We start from the raw sequence: 16,506 nt of genomic DNA, 5'->3' as shown, positions 1-16,506 counted from the left end.
ACTCTTTGCTTGTTCATAGAATAGGTTTTTTATTAAAGCAAAGGGGAGAAAATTTATTCTTTGAACAACTAAAATAATGGCTTTGCATTATTTAATTAGAGCTGGCTAAACAGCTTAAGGGCCTGATCACCTTTTTGAAGTCAAGATGGCCAATCACCTCTGGAAGTGCTACGGCCATTTGCAAACACCTTCAGGATAAGTTCTTGGATTTGTGCAATAAAAATCATCAGTCCTTGACCTCAGGGATCCAGATAAGGGATAAAACCTAACCCCACTAAAGCCAATGGGAATTCTGTTATTGGGTGAAATCCTGGCCCCAATTCTAATAAGGTGCCCATGAACCAAGACAATATTTGGTGGCAACTGATCTCTTGACTGGAAAGATGGAAGAGTGGCATGAAGCAAACAGCTGGAGAGCACAGATGCAGAAGGAGCTAAACTTTAGTACCTTGATGTATTTGGAAGCCTTTACCCTGGAAACTTTACCTTGGTAGGAACCAGTCCCTACCTGCAGCAATGCCTACCTCTGCCAGGAACAGCCCAAGCAGCAGCATCTCAGCTCCTGTGCTGAAGGAAGGCACTTTATACCATCACCCTGACTAACAAGAGGCAAAAGAAGGAACACAGGCTCCCTTACAGACAAAGCATCCCTGCCAATCCTGAATGGCAGCTGGAAGATGCAATCTCCATTCCCTATCACTCCTGTGGCAACTTTTCTAAATCTTACATCCCCAGGGCATCAGGTACATGCTGTTAATTAGGGCCCTTAGCATTTCCCTCCCCCCAGGATCTCCTGACACAAGATTGCTAGCAGCTGGAGAAGATTATGCCACAGTTCCCCCTTGCAATGCAGCAATCCAGCAGAGAGGCATAACTTATAGGTCAAGTGATACATGGAGTTTGTCCAGCTCAGCAGTGCTGGGATGACGGAAAGCCTTGGTGAACAGCATGATCTTCTTTCATAAAAAGCCATGGATTTTTCACATTTGGCTGTGCCTTGGGTTAAGGAGATGGGAGGTCAAACTGCAGCCTCCAAACCCCAAGGTTTAAAGGTGTCTGCATTTAGGGTTTTGGGTCCATATTTTATAGAATGTGGACACGGGCAAATTATGGATTTGGATTGATGGAGGCCTGGATGCAGATATCAGTTGTTAGGAGGGCTCAGGGACAGCTTTTAAAAATTTTTTAATTATTTTTTAAATACACATCTGGTTTTGAGGGCCTCAGATGACAGGTCCAAATGTCTAATCTCTGGGATGATTCTGCTGTAGGGATTTGGCTCAGGGCAACAGTCAGTGACCTTCTTGGGCTGCAGACCAGAGTGATCCAGTTCATGGCAGAGGAAGGCAGGCACTAGGACTCAGCCTTCTTCACTATTTTTCCCTGGGGCAGCACAGAGACAGCACCCCATCTGGTGCTTCTGGGACCAGTGTGGGAAAGTGGTTGGTGGTAAAGTCCTCCCCCTGCCCCCCTCTGCCAAATGCTGCCAAAATCCCATGTCTGTGGCCTGTATCAACTGGCTCCACAGGCCACAGGTTTCAAACTCCTTCCAAACTCAACATAAAAATGCAAGTTCAAGACCCAGACAACTTCCAAAACAGCAACATAAATGTATCTTGCTTTTGTTAGCCTGAAAGGCATTCTTCATCACACACTATCCAGGGAAACCTCCGTGAGAACTCAGCTCTGTGATGAAACCATTTAATCTGAAGTCTCATAAATAAGACATATGGCAAGGCATTAGGGCAGTAAATTTTGAATGTAAACGTGGAGCTTCAAGTGATAAGTGTAACATAGATTCAGTCCCAATTATAGCAAAACCTCTGGATTTATGGTAGGATCTTATTGTGCTGTATTTATCAGATTACTCCATACAACTGGACTAGGTGCAGGTGTCAAAGGGCCGTATTTATAATCTGTTGTCACCTAGATGGATTGCTTTTGTTTGATAATGAGACTGCTGCTTTTCTTGGGATGCGTTGCACCACTGATAAATGAGAGAGAACAACATGGCAGAGCCATTTCGTTTTGGAAGGTGGGTATACATTTTAACATCTTTAATAAGAGCAATTCATTTTAATGAAAAAGGTCTCTGCTAGCTAAAAACCAATAAAACCTTCCTAGGGTGAGGCAAAAGATTAATCTAGTTTTTTTTTTTATTAAGTACCGCAGTAAAAATAAAATAAAATAAAATAAAAAAAATATGTATATATGTATGACACCCCATGATACTGTACATATACCTAATAGGGTGTCTTTAAAAACTGCATCTATTTCAACATTTTAAAAAGCTCTTACATTTCTACATCTTTAATACAAACCTCACAGCACTTAAGTTGATGGAGGTACTGCTGGAATTCTTTGGTTTTATATATAAAATGTGTGTATGGGGACATGTAGAGAGATATCAATATGATATACAATTAGGTTCTTGCTGTGGACCTAAGAACAGGTCTGCAAGAAAATTTGGGACTAGAAATCAAATGTCCTAGCACCTCATCCTGCACATGAATCATTAAGAGGTATTTGTTTCCAATGATTTTTTTTTTAAATCCACTGCTTTTTTTGCCATGAATTAATACTGATAAAAGCAAAAATTGCTGTGAATGCAGAAGCAGCAACACTTCTCACCACTGCCAAGGTGTGCACGAAGCAAAATGTTAATCCGCTGGTCTTATTGCCAGAATTATGCTGATATCATTGAACATAAACAGCAGACATAATATAAAAGGAAGTAAACATAATGCAGCCACATCCCATAAACACACACAGATAGACTAAGATCAAATGACACAAGGCTGATTTTTGCAGAACAGCATTTCCTATGACTGATCTGTATTTGTGCAGAGAGGTAGCTGGCCGAACACAGCTCTAACGAGGCTATTTTTTATAAGACTTCAATCCTGCCAAGATTTATTCTCAAACTTAACTGCAGGGACAGGAATAGTCCTGCTGATTTCATTTTCTACTACCTGTAAAATCAAGTGGAAATCTTTCTAAGATCAGGCCTTGTGTTTTTACTACAGCCACAGTGTCAGACTCCCACACACTCACTAAATTTGGATCCTACCCTTCTCCAGTCAGCCCTTCTGAAATCCGTGGCATGGCCTGCAGAGGAAAGCACCTGTTCTTTGCAAGGCAGTGTCTCTTCCTGGGTACAGCGCTAAACTGGAACTCAGGGGACTCGAGCTCTATTGCCAGCTCTGCCATTGCCCTTCTAAAAGACCTTGAGCAAGCTGTGCTTCAGTTGCCCTATCTGTAAAATGGGGACCATGATACTGACCTCCGCTGGAGAGTGCTTTTAGATCCACTAATAGAAATTGAATGAGGGTTCACTAGTAAAAGGTACTATTAAAAAGAATACAGAGGAAGTGGAGGGAGTTCACATGATAAGATAAATTAATCTATCAAAGGATTAGATTCCCGTTTTTATTTCAGAGTTATTCAGATGACCGAGTAATCGTCACCATTACTGGAAACAGGGGTGATATTTCTGCAGTACTCAGATTACCTAGCCCTTGATTGACTATATGGACTCACTATTGAAATGACTTTGGAATCAATGTTACTCTTATGTTATGCACAGAGGACTTGCCCCTGACTGTCAAGGGAACATGTCACACTTTATGCAAAAATATTTTGTATGGTATGCTAGGAAATGACCTCTCTCTTCAACTCCACACGGAATGACTGAGCTTAGCACAACCACTCTGCTGTCAGTGGAGTTTCTTTATTATTCAGACAAAAGGCAGTAGCTATAGAGGCGAGCGCAAGGTACCATATGTCTTCAGAGAAGAACCGACGAGATAAAACAAAAGCAATCTGTAACAGTGACATTTTGTACTGCTGGCCCTTAATGAAGGTGTGATCCTCACTGCAAACCTGGCTGGAGAATTTTTATTGCTCAAATACCTCATAGGAATAATAAAAGGGCCCAGGCAGACAACAAAACAAAGACTTGTGGTGATCCCTGAGATCTATATGTGAAAGGGAACAGTTCAGGAAGATGGACTTTTCCTCTCTACCAACTGGCTCCCCATTTGCATGCTAAAATTCATCAGCATTTTAGGCTGCACTACTTGGCTCAGCACCGATTCACCAAATTACAAGCAGCCCAGCACAGCAGCAGCCATCCCACACTTCTGGGACACCCACAGAAATGGAGGGTTTCAACACCAATTCACATCACTCTTTGTTTATATTCACAGAGAAATGCAACACTGATGCAAACCAGGACTTCTCTCTTCTTGCCTGGTTTTGAATTCCCAGACAAACCAATTTTTGTCAAAAAGATTTTTGTTAAAAAAATCTTTCTTTTTTGCTCAGAAAAACCAGCTGGCTTGTAGTAATGGGCTTACTCTGAGCACTGGATTACTCACTTTTACGCATGATGAATGACAGTTCTCATACAAATACTCCAGTATGAAACACATCCAAAATTCAGCCCCCTTCCATCTACCTGTTTATTATAGTGCTAGGAAAACTCCTTTGCCCATTTATCTTCTCTCTGTCCCACACATGGTTTCCCATGCAGCAAATCACTGGGGAGGCAGTTTAAAATGCCCGGAGCCATATGAAAGGGTTGAATAATTGTCCATGAAATTTTATGTCAGTCTGGGTGGCGTTCAGACAATCCACAGAGTTTCTGCAAATTTCAAGATGTGTGGCATGAATATGTACTGATATTGAATGTTTCTAATGTGAAACCTTGGACTTCAGAGCCAGGGTGCAATTAGCCCATGTCGGCGATTCCCAACCAGGGTGCCACAGGAATTGTAGGGAGATGAGCAGGTAAGGGTGGGCTCAGGCTCTCCCCACCTGGCTGCTCCCCTGCCCCCACTGCCTGGCCCCTCTGCAAGGAGGTAAGCACTGTAGTAAGTTACTGTTTTTGAAATGGGGTGCCACTCAATTCACAAAAGTTATTGAAGGGTGCCTTGAGTCAGACCAGGGGTGTCTTAAAAGTAAAACAAGTTGAGAACCACTGGCCTACCTGCCTATATGGAAAATTCCTCATGACCTTAACCCAAGCCTTCTCAGGTATACGCCCAGGTTGGTATTTCTGAATGCATCCATGCTCATACCACGATCTCTTCGCCTGTCACTACATCCTGTCATGGCTTAAAGAATTAAGGCCCTGAACTTCCCAAGTACTATTCATGTACTTAAGAAGTATGTAAGCAGTCCCATTAACTTCAATGCAACTGCTCCTGGGTTTCAAGTTAAACATATGTGTAAGACCTTGCAGGCTGGGACCCTGATTCCCTAGGCTACATTAGTCAGAAGAACATGCTACAGCTGCCAGCATGTTCACTGTTCAGTAGCCTCTCTCCTGATGTCCCACAGGCATGCTGGAGTTAAAAGTGATTATCTTATTACAGACACACTTACCTTTAATAGCAAAAACACCATGGCAGAAATCCTTAAAGTTGATTCTCCCCAGGTCATTTGGGTCCAAGTATTTAGCCAGTTTTTCCACCTAAAACAGAATGATAAATGTTTATTGCATGATTCAGATGCTTATGTCAGTCAGTGTCTCAGAAATAACCAGTTTGAAATATAACTGCAGCACACATTTGAAATATAAATATTGGGTAAAAATACATATACACATAGGTATAGAGCCAGAACTGTGTAATTTCCTATGGCATCAAACGTAGGAGAGACCACCTGAAAGGCACAAGAACATTAAAGGAGCAAGAAGCTTAACATGACATGAGCTTAATTTTGCTTGGTACTGTATCATTTTCTATAATCTCGGTTTCATGGTTTAACAAGTCTGATATAAGTTATTACACTCCATAAATGAGATCACAGTAGGTACAGCAAAGTGCATGTGCATTTAAAATGAGGGAGGTATTTCACAACAAGGAAAACTTGAAAGGTTTTTCACGAGGATTTGAGGAAAAAGAGGGAGGGAACTTGGTAAATGGCTCTGTGTCAAGGAGCTGGCATGAAAGAAGGCACAAAACTAAGAGTAGGAAAAGGACATCAAAGAAGCAAGTTGATGATGAGAGAGGCTGGAGATGGAAGTAGGAGAGTTCAGTGAGGCAGGGGCTGAGGAGACCCAGGCTTTATTTCTACCCCTGCAACCACCCTGCTGAGTGACCCTGGGGAAGTCACATCACTCCTCTGTGCCTATTTCCCCTTCTCTCCCTATCTTGGTCTTGCCTATATAACCGGCATGGACTGTCTCTTACTGTTTGTATGTACAGTACCAACAGAGTGGAGCCTTGCCCTGAATTAGGGGCTTGAGGCACTGCTGTAATAAAAGACTGTGGAAGGCACGAGGGCAAGAATATAGGATGATACAAAATCCCGGAAGATACAACGCAAGCTCAGATGTGTCCGTTTGAACAGCAACAAAAACCCAGCCAGAAATATGTGCAGCAAATGAATGCTAGTGACCCAGTTTTTCAATTTTCTGGTTTCTTAACATGCTAGAAAAGGCCATCCAGCTGCATTCATGTCTGGAACTTCCTTCTCTGCAGTTATTTTTCCATCTAGGTGCCATGTACCAATGCCACGTGTCCCTCCGACGTGACCTCATTTAGAACAATGAAATCTGGGCCTAATGAAGACGATGAGGAAAGCAGGAGGCAACAATCTGATGGATTGTTCCCCCGGGTTCGGTCTTCCATCTTCCTGTGGATCGTGAATCTCTGAATAGCCTGAAGAATCAGTGATGCCACACAGAGCAGCACCTCAATGCTATCTAGCAAAACAATTAAGCACCCACAGCTATGTATTAAGCAGGTGTTTAAGGGCTTTGCTGAATCAGGACACTGGGTAGTACCTTGAGTGGTGTTAAATACGCTGGATGGATAGACTGCACTAAACAGCAGGCAGATGTATGGGTTGGTGTTGTTTTAGACAGATTTCATTAAGAACAATGTATTAATGACAGCTGCGTGAAGAGTTGTTCAGCCTATCATCTCTATACAAGCCAGGCATCCCCAGTTAATTGAATTTAAAAAACCCATTCATGTTATTAAGTATATAAACATGTCTTTTGTCTGCCATGACACATCTGACAACACGCACAACTATTTGTAACTGGTGTGTGTTCTCTATCAAATGTTGATCCACTTCCCAATTTCACAGTGCTTAAGAAAACATTATCGTTATTCTGCATGTGGGAAAATGAAGCACAGGTGTATCAAGTGACTTGTCTCCAGTAATGCTGTAAATTAGTAGTTGGACAATGAATAGAACCCAGGAAAGAGGAAAAGAGGCTACAGTGATGCACACCCTAGAACTGTCTATCACTGCATAACAGTATTTATCCTGTGCACACAGCAGGTAACATGGGTAAGGTAGCTACTAGGCAAGTGGAACAACTATGACTGGATCTGGGAGACTGATCACTTGCCCATAAGCACCTCTCTGCAGTGCAAAAAATGCAGGGTGCAGAATGGCACGGGGACAATGGAAAATTCTGAACTTTAGTGAAATTCTCTGTCTCCCTACCATCTGTTTTATTTTTAACAAAATCACCTGCCACTCCCCTTGTGTGTCTGAGAAAGTTGTAACATGCATTTTCAACAGGAACAAGTCAAAGTAGAAATCTTACAAAACTCTCTTATCATGAAAACCTTCAGAGAGATGCCAACGAGTACTGTCGATTTGACAGCAGACTCCAGCAGCAAGCCAGAACCATGGACAGCACACAACAGGTTTCACCCAGAGGGAGTTTCTTAGAGCAGCATTTCTCAACCCGTGGGTTACAACCCCGAAGTCAGCTGCAAGAATAGATGAAAGGGTCACAAGCAAACTTTAAAAATGGATTGTCCTTTAAAGGAGAAAAATGTAGGAAACTGGCTTTTCCCTCGCAGGCTGGCAGAGGTCCAGCCTGCAAGGATCTACTTGGGGGCACCCCACCCCCCTATGCTCCACACACCTGGGGGCTGGGGCTGGCCATTAATGTTTACAAATGGGTCCTGGTGCAAAAGGTTGAGAACTACTGTGTTAGAGGCACATGCCTATTTTACATCATGGGAAGCAGAATAGTTTTTGTGGTTATAGCAGGCGCTGAGTGTCTAGGAGTCACAGACTGTGACCTTTGTGTGTGATTCACTGTGTAACCTTTTTATGCTTCAATTTTCCCATTGTAAAATGGGGCAGTAATTATCTCCTGTCTCAAAGGCACGGTGTGGGTATTAACATACCGATGCACATGCAGTGCTCCAAATCCTCAGGTAAAAGGTTTTATGGAAGAGCAACAGCAACGTTCTGTAGAAGATAGATCAGCCGACAGGGTATATGGACATAACAGTTATATTGCTATTACATTATATAACTTATGTCTTCCCACTCCTATACCAGCATAATTGGACCTACACCTATTCTGTTTAAGTCGAAAGTTACCCAGGTGTAGCATACATATCAGGACAGACATAAAAATAGATCAGAACACCTGACACATGCTCCCCACCCTTTTAAAATGATTTAAGGGTGCATCTATTTTCTGGGACTCCAGAGACTTGGGTTCTACCCCCAGCTCTGTGGCTAACTTATTAATATGACCTTGTATAGCTCACTTAACCTCTCTGCACTTCAGTCACTATAGCTGTAAGAAGGAGATAATATATACACCTCAAGTTCTAGAGGAGAAGAACAACACTACAATATACCTACACAAGTGTTGTTATTCAGAAAGAAAAACAACACAGAGACATGAAATGAAGATCAATAAGACTGCAAGACTGTTCACTTGAAACAAAGCCCAATAAGAAGCTTCAGGAAAACCTAAAACAACTTGAGGTGAACTTTCCTGGTGACCTAATTTCTCTGCATTCCCATCACTCATTCTAGTAAGTGATGAGACTCGGTACCACTGCTGATGAAACAGCAAATCATCAGTTCTGTGTGGGATGGCAGGAAAGCAAGGTGAAAAACTACTTTTCCTCCAAATCTCAGCTTGACTGATTTAATTTTAGCCCAGAGGGGAGCCACAGGAAGCCCCCGATGCGCCTCTTTGATCTCTGCTTAGATACAGATTTTGGGCAGCATCGTTTCCCACCTGGAATCTCCAGGCACATGTTTTATTCTGGATCATCAGAAGGCACGATTCACATTTTGCATTCAAAGGGCTGTGGGACTGTCTTTCCTTCCCCCCTCCCCCCAAACTGCTGAACGTAAGATGCCTACTCAGATTACACATTCATGCAAATCATAACCACATCTCGTGCTGCTGGTCCACACAGTACTGGTTATGGAGGCGGAGTAGGAGGGGCAAAACGTATGAATTTGTGTATTCAGCTCACATACCAAACCTGCGTGCAATACAGCTCTCGGCATACACAATTCACCCAGAGATCAAGCAGAATCTGTGAACACCACCATAAAAGAGAAGCCATATTTTGTTCAGTCTCCTATGGCTACAGAACGTCAGGCTGGAGACGCATCTGTCTGCTGTAATCGGCACCGTGTGCACATCCCTCTTCTAACAGGCTTGTCATAGATGAGGCAGTCGAAGGAAGCCATGTGCATTGGGCTAACATAAATCAGATCAGGTTTATTGCCAAATGGCATGAAGCTCCCTGATGCGCTGGAATGTTATCTCCCCTGCCCAACATATTTTACAGCATCAAAGTGCCTCCTCCTTTTGAGGCATGATAAATACAGCAATACTGTTATATGTGAAAGTAGGAGGGGGGGCCCGTGAGAAAGGCAAAAGGAGGCTGCACGCTTGCGGCTTACCAGGTACTTTTAGATCAGTTTTACTGTCCTGAATACAGCCTGGTACAAGCCCAAACACTGATCACCATGCACCTAAATGCATAGGATATAAAATGTTGGGTCACAACATACCTGAGCAGCACATCCCATATTGTTCCAATTATAAAAGTTGACCCTGCTTATAAGTTGACCCAACAATTTCAGGTTCAACTTTAGGAAGCTAAACAGCTACTTCCCCTTACTGTAGTCATTCAAGACCTCCAAATGTTACTGTCCTTACAATACCACCCAGGAGAATCAAATAACCAAGGACACGAATGCACCAAACTAGGACTAAAATAAAAACTGCATTGAAAACATTTCTGACTTGGTGTTTTATTGCAAGCATAAAAATACTGCAGGCACACAAGTCAAGACTGTAGGGGGCCTGATTCTAGTTTGACTCCATATGTAAATCAAGTGCCTTTTTATGGTCCTACTGAAGGACAAACGGGTGCATATACAGTCAAAACAACACAATAACCAATCTAGAATTCACTGTACAATTCTCTGCGACTAAAACACATAGTTGCAGGCAAGACTTTCAAGAGCACCTAAGGTCCAGTTCCTTGAAGTTATTTAGATACTGAACTCCCTTTGATTTCAGTGGGAATGAGGTCTGTAAGTATCTTTGAGTGTTTGGGACTGAATTACTTTAAAATGTAAAATCTCATTTTCAAAAGAGATTTAGATGCTTTTAAAATGTCACTCTTTTCTCTCCACCTATGATGGCGAGAAGCATCTTGGACTTTCCTGCCATGCTGCTCATATCAGCGTGCTCGTCATAGGCGATTCCATCCTGAGAGGTACGGAAGGGCCCATTTGTCGCCAGGACCCTTCAGCATGAGAGGTCTACTGCCTGCCTGGAGCTAAGATTCAGGATGTGATGGAGGTAATCCAGGCCAGGATCAAGCCCACCGATTACTACCCCATGGTCCTTGTCCATGTGGGTACTAATGATGCGGCCAGGAGAACCCCCGATCACCTGATGGCGGACTACCAGGCTCTGGGCGGCGTGCTGAGGGAATTTGGTGCACAGGTGGTATTCTCTTCCATCCTACCAGTGAACGGACGCGGAAGACGGCATGAGAACTGCATCCGAGAGACCAACTGGCGGCTTCGGAATTGGTGTCTCAAGGCAGGCTTCGGCTTCCTGGACAATGACCCACACATTACAACGAGGGACATGCTCAGCTGGGATGGGCTTCACCTGTCCCCCAAAGGTAAGCGTGTGTTTTCTTCCAGGTTGGCGGATCTCCTCCGGCGGGCTTTAAACTAGGCTCGTCGGGGGGAGGGGAAGATGAGGGTGGGGGAGGCTGTGGACCACCAAACCAGGTGGCACCCACAAGGACAGCCCAGCCTGAAGAAAGAGAGCTTTGGGAACGTGAAAGACAGGGGGTGGACAGCAATACGGCACAGGTAAGGAACGGGAAGGTTAGAGACAAAAAGCCCTTTAGGACTTGGAGCGAGGGGGTAGCAAAAGCACCAGTCACAGGGCTCAAGTGCCTATATACTAATGCTAGGAGCATGGGGAACAAGCAGGATGAACTAGCGCTCCTGGTTGCACTAAATGACTACGACTTAGTGGGGCTGACGGAAACCTGGTGGGATCCATCCCACGACTGGGCGGTACATATTGAGGGCTATAGATTGTACAGAAAGGACAGAGTGGGGAAAAGGGGGGGAGGGGTTGCGCTCTATGTTAAGGAGCAATATACATCAACCCTCATCAAGACAGAATCAAAGGATGAGGAAGTAGAAGGACTGTGGGTTAGGCTACATGGAGGGCAAGGAGAAAAGGATTTGGTGGTAGGGGTCTGCTACAGACCCCCACATCAAGGGGAAGAAATAGATTTGGGGCTCCTGAGGCAACTCTCAGAGACCATAAAAGCTAAAGAGGCGGTGGTCATGGGGGACCTAAACTACCCGGACATCTGCTGGGAGACACAGACAGCAAAGTCCCACCGCTCACGCAGGTTTCTAACCTGTGTACAGGACCTCCACCTGACGCAGGAGGTACATGGTCCCACTAGGGGGAATGCCTTACTGGATCTGGTATTGGCAACGGGGGATGACATAGTAGGGGACCTACAGATCGGTAGCCATCTGGGGGACAGTGATCACCTAAAAGTACAATTCAACATAAGGCGTCGAGTGGGTAAGGTAACCAGTAGGGTGAACGTGCTGGACTTTAGGAAAGCTGATTTCAGCGAACTCAGGCGATTAGTGAAGGATGCACTGCAGAGTAGTAGTTTTGAAATGATGGGAGCCCAAGAAGGGTGGCTGTGCCTTAAGGAAGCTATCCTTCTCGCACAAAGCGAGACGATCCCCGTGCGAGGTAAAAGAGGGAAAGGGGCCAGGAGGCTTCCCTGGCTGACCAGAGAAATCCAGGGCAGACTAAGGGCCAAAAGGGGAGCACATAAAAAGTGGAAACAGGGAGAGATCACCAAAGAGGAATATACCTCTTCTGCTCGTGCTTGTAGGGAGGCAGTTAGACAGGCCAAAGCTACCATGGAGCTGAGGATGGCAACCCAAGTAAAAGACAATAAGAAATTGTTTTTTAGATATATAGGGAGTAAAAGGAAGGCCCAGGGAGGAATAGGACCCCTGCTAAATGGGCAGAAACAATTGGTGACGGACAGAGGGGACAAGGCTGAACTCCTCAACGAGTTCTTCGCCTCAGTGTTCCTAAGTGAGAGGCATGACAAGTCTCTCACTGGGAGTGTAGGGAGGCAGCAGCAAGGCACCAGACTTCCATGCGTGGACCCTGAGGTGGTGCAGGGTCACTTGGAGGAACTGGATGCCTTTAAGTCGGCAGGCCCGGATGAGCTCCATCCGAGGGTACTGAAGGCACTGGCCGACATCATTGCAGAGCCACTGGCGGGAATATTTGAATGCTCGTGGCGCACGGGTCAAGTCCCGGAGGACTGGAAAAGGGCCAATGTGGTTCCCATTTTCAAGAAGGGGAGGAAGGAGGACCCGGGTAACTATAGGCCAGTCAGTCTCACCTCCATCCTTGGCAAAATCTTTGAGAAAATCATCAAGGCTCACATTTGTGAGAGCCCGGCAGGACAAATTATGCTGAGGGGAAACCAGCACGGGTTCGTGGCAGGTAGATCGTGCCTGACCAATCTAGTCTCTTTTTATGACCAGGTCACAAAACGCCTCGACGCAGGAGGAGGGGTGGATGTCGTATACTTGGACTTCAGGAAGGCCTTTGATACGGTATCCCACCCCATACTGGTGAACAAGTTAAGGGGCTGTGACTTGGATTACTGCACAGTCCGGTGGGTGGAGAATTGGCTGGAGGGTCGAACCCAGAGAGTTGTGGTGGATGGGTCGGTTTCAACCTGGAAGAGTGTGGGCAGTGGGGTCCCGCAGGGCTCGGTGCTTGGACCGATACTCTTTAATGTCTTCATCAGCGACTTGGACGAGGGGGTGAAATGTACTCTGTCCAAGTTTGCAGATGACACTAAGCTATGGGGCGAAGTGGACACGCCGGAGGGCAGGGAACAGCTGCAAGCAGACCTGGACAGGTTAGACAAGTGGGCAGAAAACAACAGAATGCAGTTCAACAAGGAGAAATGCAAAGTGCTGCATCTAGGGAGGAAAAATGTCCAGCACACCTACAGCCTAGGAAATGACCTGCTGGGTGGCACGGAAGTGGAAAGGGATCTTGGAGTCCTAGTGGACTCCAAGATGAACATGAGTCGGCAGTGTGACGAAACCATCAGAAAAGCCAATGGCACTTTATCGTGCATCAGCAGATGCATGACAAATAGGTCCAAGGAGGTGATACTTCCCCTCTATCGGGCGCTGGTCAGACCGCAGCTGGAGTACTGCGTGCAATTCTGGGCGCCGCACTTCAAGAAGGATGCGGATAACCTGGAGAGGGTCCAGAGAAGGGCCACTCGTATGGTTAAGGGCCTGCAGGCCAAGCCCTACGAGGAGAGATTAGAGAAACTGGACCTTTTCAGCCTCCGCAAGAGAAGGTTGAGAGGCGACCTGGTGGCTGCCTATAAGTTCGTCAGGGGGGCACAGAAGGGAATTGGTGAGTATTTATTCACCAAGGCGCCCCCGGGGGTTACAAGAAATAATGGCCACAAGCTAGAGGAGAGCAGATTTAGATTGGATATTAGGAGGAACTTCTTCACAGTTCGAGTGGCCAAGGTCTGGAACAGGCTTCCAAGGGAGGTGGTGCTCTCCCCTACCCTGGGGGTATTCAAGAGAAGGTTGGATGTGTATCTAGCTGGGGTAATGTAGGCCCAGCACTCTTTCCTGCTTATGCAGGGGGTCAGACTCGATGATCTATTGAGGTCCCTTCCGACCCTAGCATCTATGAATCTATGAATCTATGAATCTATAAAGCATGTGCCACTTCTCTGATCCATTTATATATACAACCTAGGCCAGACTATCACAGGTGGTAGAAATCCAGAGCACCATGGAAGTCTGATTTTCCAACACAGTGTTCTGCAGCAAGGAATAAGATCCTCCACCCCAGATCACAAGACTAGCTTAAAAAATAAATCAGAGAGATTTCATGATAATATATTCTAGAGCCTTTTCATTTGGCTCTGGGCTTTGTGCATATAGAGAACATGCCTTTGTGCTTTTATTTCCAAACATGAGGGAATACATAAATGTATTTTTATTTGTTTTAAATGAAAGCTGAATTTTTCACAAAATAACATGACTCCAGAAGCTGAAGCCTTACAGGAAAAACAAACAGCTAGTGCTGGTAACACTGGAAGTCAAGAAGGTGTCCTAATTCACAACAGCTGAGGATCTGACACCATTCACAAAATCTAGCTCTTCTAACAAGACATCAGTATGGCTTGTGTGAAGTACACAGCAAGCTGAAAAAAAATCTTCCTGAATCCAATTAAATACAACTGCCTTCAAAACGAGAAAAAAAAATCCTCACTTTATTGGTACCAGAGAGTGTCAAAGACATTACAAAAAGCTAATGAATCCCATCTTCAGGTCCTGTTTTCAGGTATACCCAAATCAGTTTAACCACATTCACTCAGCTCAGCCATCAGGGGCTTGTAGCATCAAGGTTCACAACAGATGTGAAGCTTCTCGTCTATTAAAGGACTATAAAATGAATGACTCAATCATCAGCCAACGTAAATCAGCATAAGCCACAGACTTCCATGGCTCTACAATGATGCGTTTCCTACCTAAGCGTCTGACACCTGCTATATACAGGAGAAATATTTAAGCAGACATAAGTCTTTCAGGATATAAGATCAGTGCCTGTCCTTCTGACAAATGGCAACACTCCATCACTGCGAGGTTAGCAAATGCCATTTCAATTGCTCATCGGGTGAGTTCGGTAAATTCCCTTTCCTTGCAGGTGTTTTGCCAAGAGGCAGGAACCTGCATTCTTGCTTTTAACTTACAAATTCCTGCAACCAGCCAGGACACTTCTGAACAATTTAATAGTGTGCTTCAACACAATAATATGACTGTATTCCCTCACTGACACTGGCTTAGTCCTAAGAGCTCCCCGCTGTTCCGATGGTTTTAGCTGCCAATCTCTTGACCACACAAAATTACATTCCTGAATCAGAGCAAATAAGAATGCATAAGCTGAGGTGTATGGATTCTGAATGAATAAAAAAAGTGCATTAGTATTTACTAGAAAGCAAAGCTTACAGGAAATGAAATTACTCGAGCAACTTGCCTCTGTCTGCAGGTTCATCTTACAAATAAGAATTTGTGAACTTAAATGTAAGATCTAACTTAGAAGAGGTCAGAGGTAATGTAGAAAATAAAGATATACAAAGGTAGATGAGTCAAAACAAGAAGCTACAAATAACATGACGAAATTTAAGCTACACTCACCATGCTCTCAGCTGGCGTAAATCACTACAAGCCAGCAGAGCTACTGGAGTTAAGCTGGACACCTGAATGCATTTATAGCAGATTTCTGAGTGGAAAGGCACTCATTCTGCTTCAGCTTTTCAGAGTTCCCACTACATTAAATGTCTGCTGCATACTTTGGACCTAACACTATGTTTCTCCATTGTGATTCCACTGATTTTAATGGTGTCAAACCAAACCAGCTTAGAAGTGAATGTAAAAAGAGAGCATTTGTGACGCAAAGGGACTTTTTCCCTGCTCTGGCCTGTAAAACCCCATCTGTTCTTTATGGGATTTCCTCAATTGCTGAACATTAGGACATAAGGAACTTAAAGGCAGTGCAATGCTCCTCCAAGGTTGTTTTGCATCACTGCAGATCCCCCCTGCCTTCACTAGCAGCTAACTGTAATTGAAGTTGGTTTGACAATATAGGCAGAGTTCCTCATATGGAGGAAAATACCCACTGGAGCCTGGTTTACAAAGCTCTTTTTTCCCTTCTCTGTACTAAGCTGTGTGTGGTTTGGTAGGCATGGCACGTTCATATGCATTTAGGTATGTAAATGGGAAAAGAAAGGATGGGTGGTACCCAAAGGAGCAATGGTAGGGGAATGCAGGGCTGTTGGTTGTAGCTGTGTTGGTCTAAGGACATAGGCTCTTTGGGTAGATGTGATATCTTTTGCAAGCTTTCAGGCACAAACAACCTTCGTCAGGCATAGGGACACTGCTGGGGTTACGTGTTCTCCAAGGTAGAACCCATTGACAATCTCCACCCATTGTCTTCCTAATTTCAACTCATTTGCATTATCAAAAACGCTTGTTGTAAATTAGCTTCTTTTCTCTCTTGGAGAACATATAACACCAGTAGAGTCTCCCTATGCCTGAGGGAGGGTGTTTGTGCCCGAAAGCTTGCAAAAGATA

The 16,506-nt window shown here is 44.5% G+C and overlaps 1 protein-coding gene across 1 annotated transcript in view; it reads right to left on the bottom strand.

The window, feature by feature from the left end:
* Positions 1–16,506, bottom strand: part of RAB11FIP4 (RAB11 family interacting protein 4) — a 185,162-nt gene that overhangs the window by 113,606 nt on the left and 55,050 nt on the right. The window contains exon 2 of the mRNA XM_090059207.1: positions 5,389–5,476. Coding sequence (XP_089915333.1) covers positions 5,389–5,476 — 88 coding nt within the window. The remainder of the gene's footprint in view (positions 1–5,388; positions 5,477–16,506) is intronic.

The sequence above is a fragment of the Crocodylus siamensis genome, chromosome 8, assembly GCF_052110815.1.
Source record: "Crocodylus siamensis isolate JL-2025a chromosome 8, ASM5211081v1, whole genome shotgun sequence".
NCBI classification, from domain to species: Eukaryota; Metazoa; Chordata; order Crocodylia; family Crocodylidae; genus Crocodylus; species Crocodylus siamensis.
The sequence above is the reverse complement of the archived record's forward strand: the minus strand, read 5'-3'. Positions and strand labels throughout refer to the sequence as shown.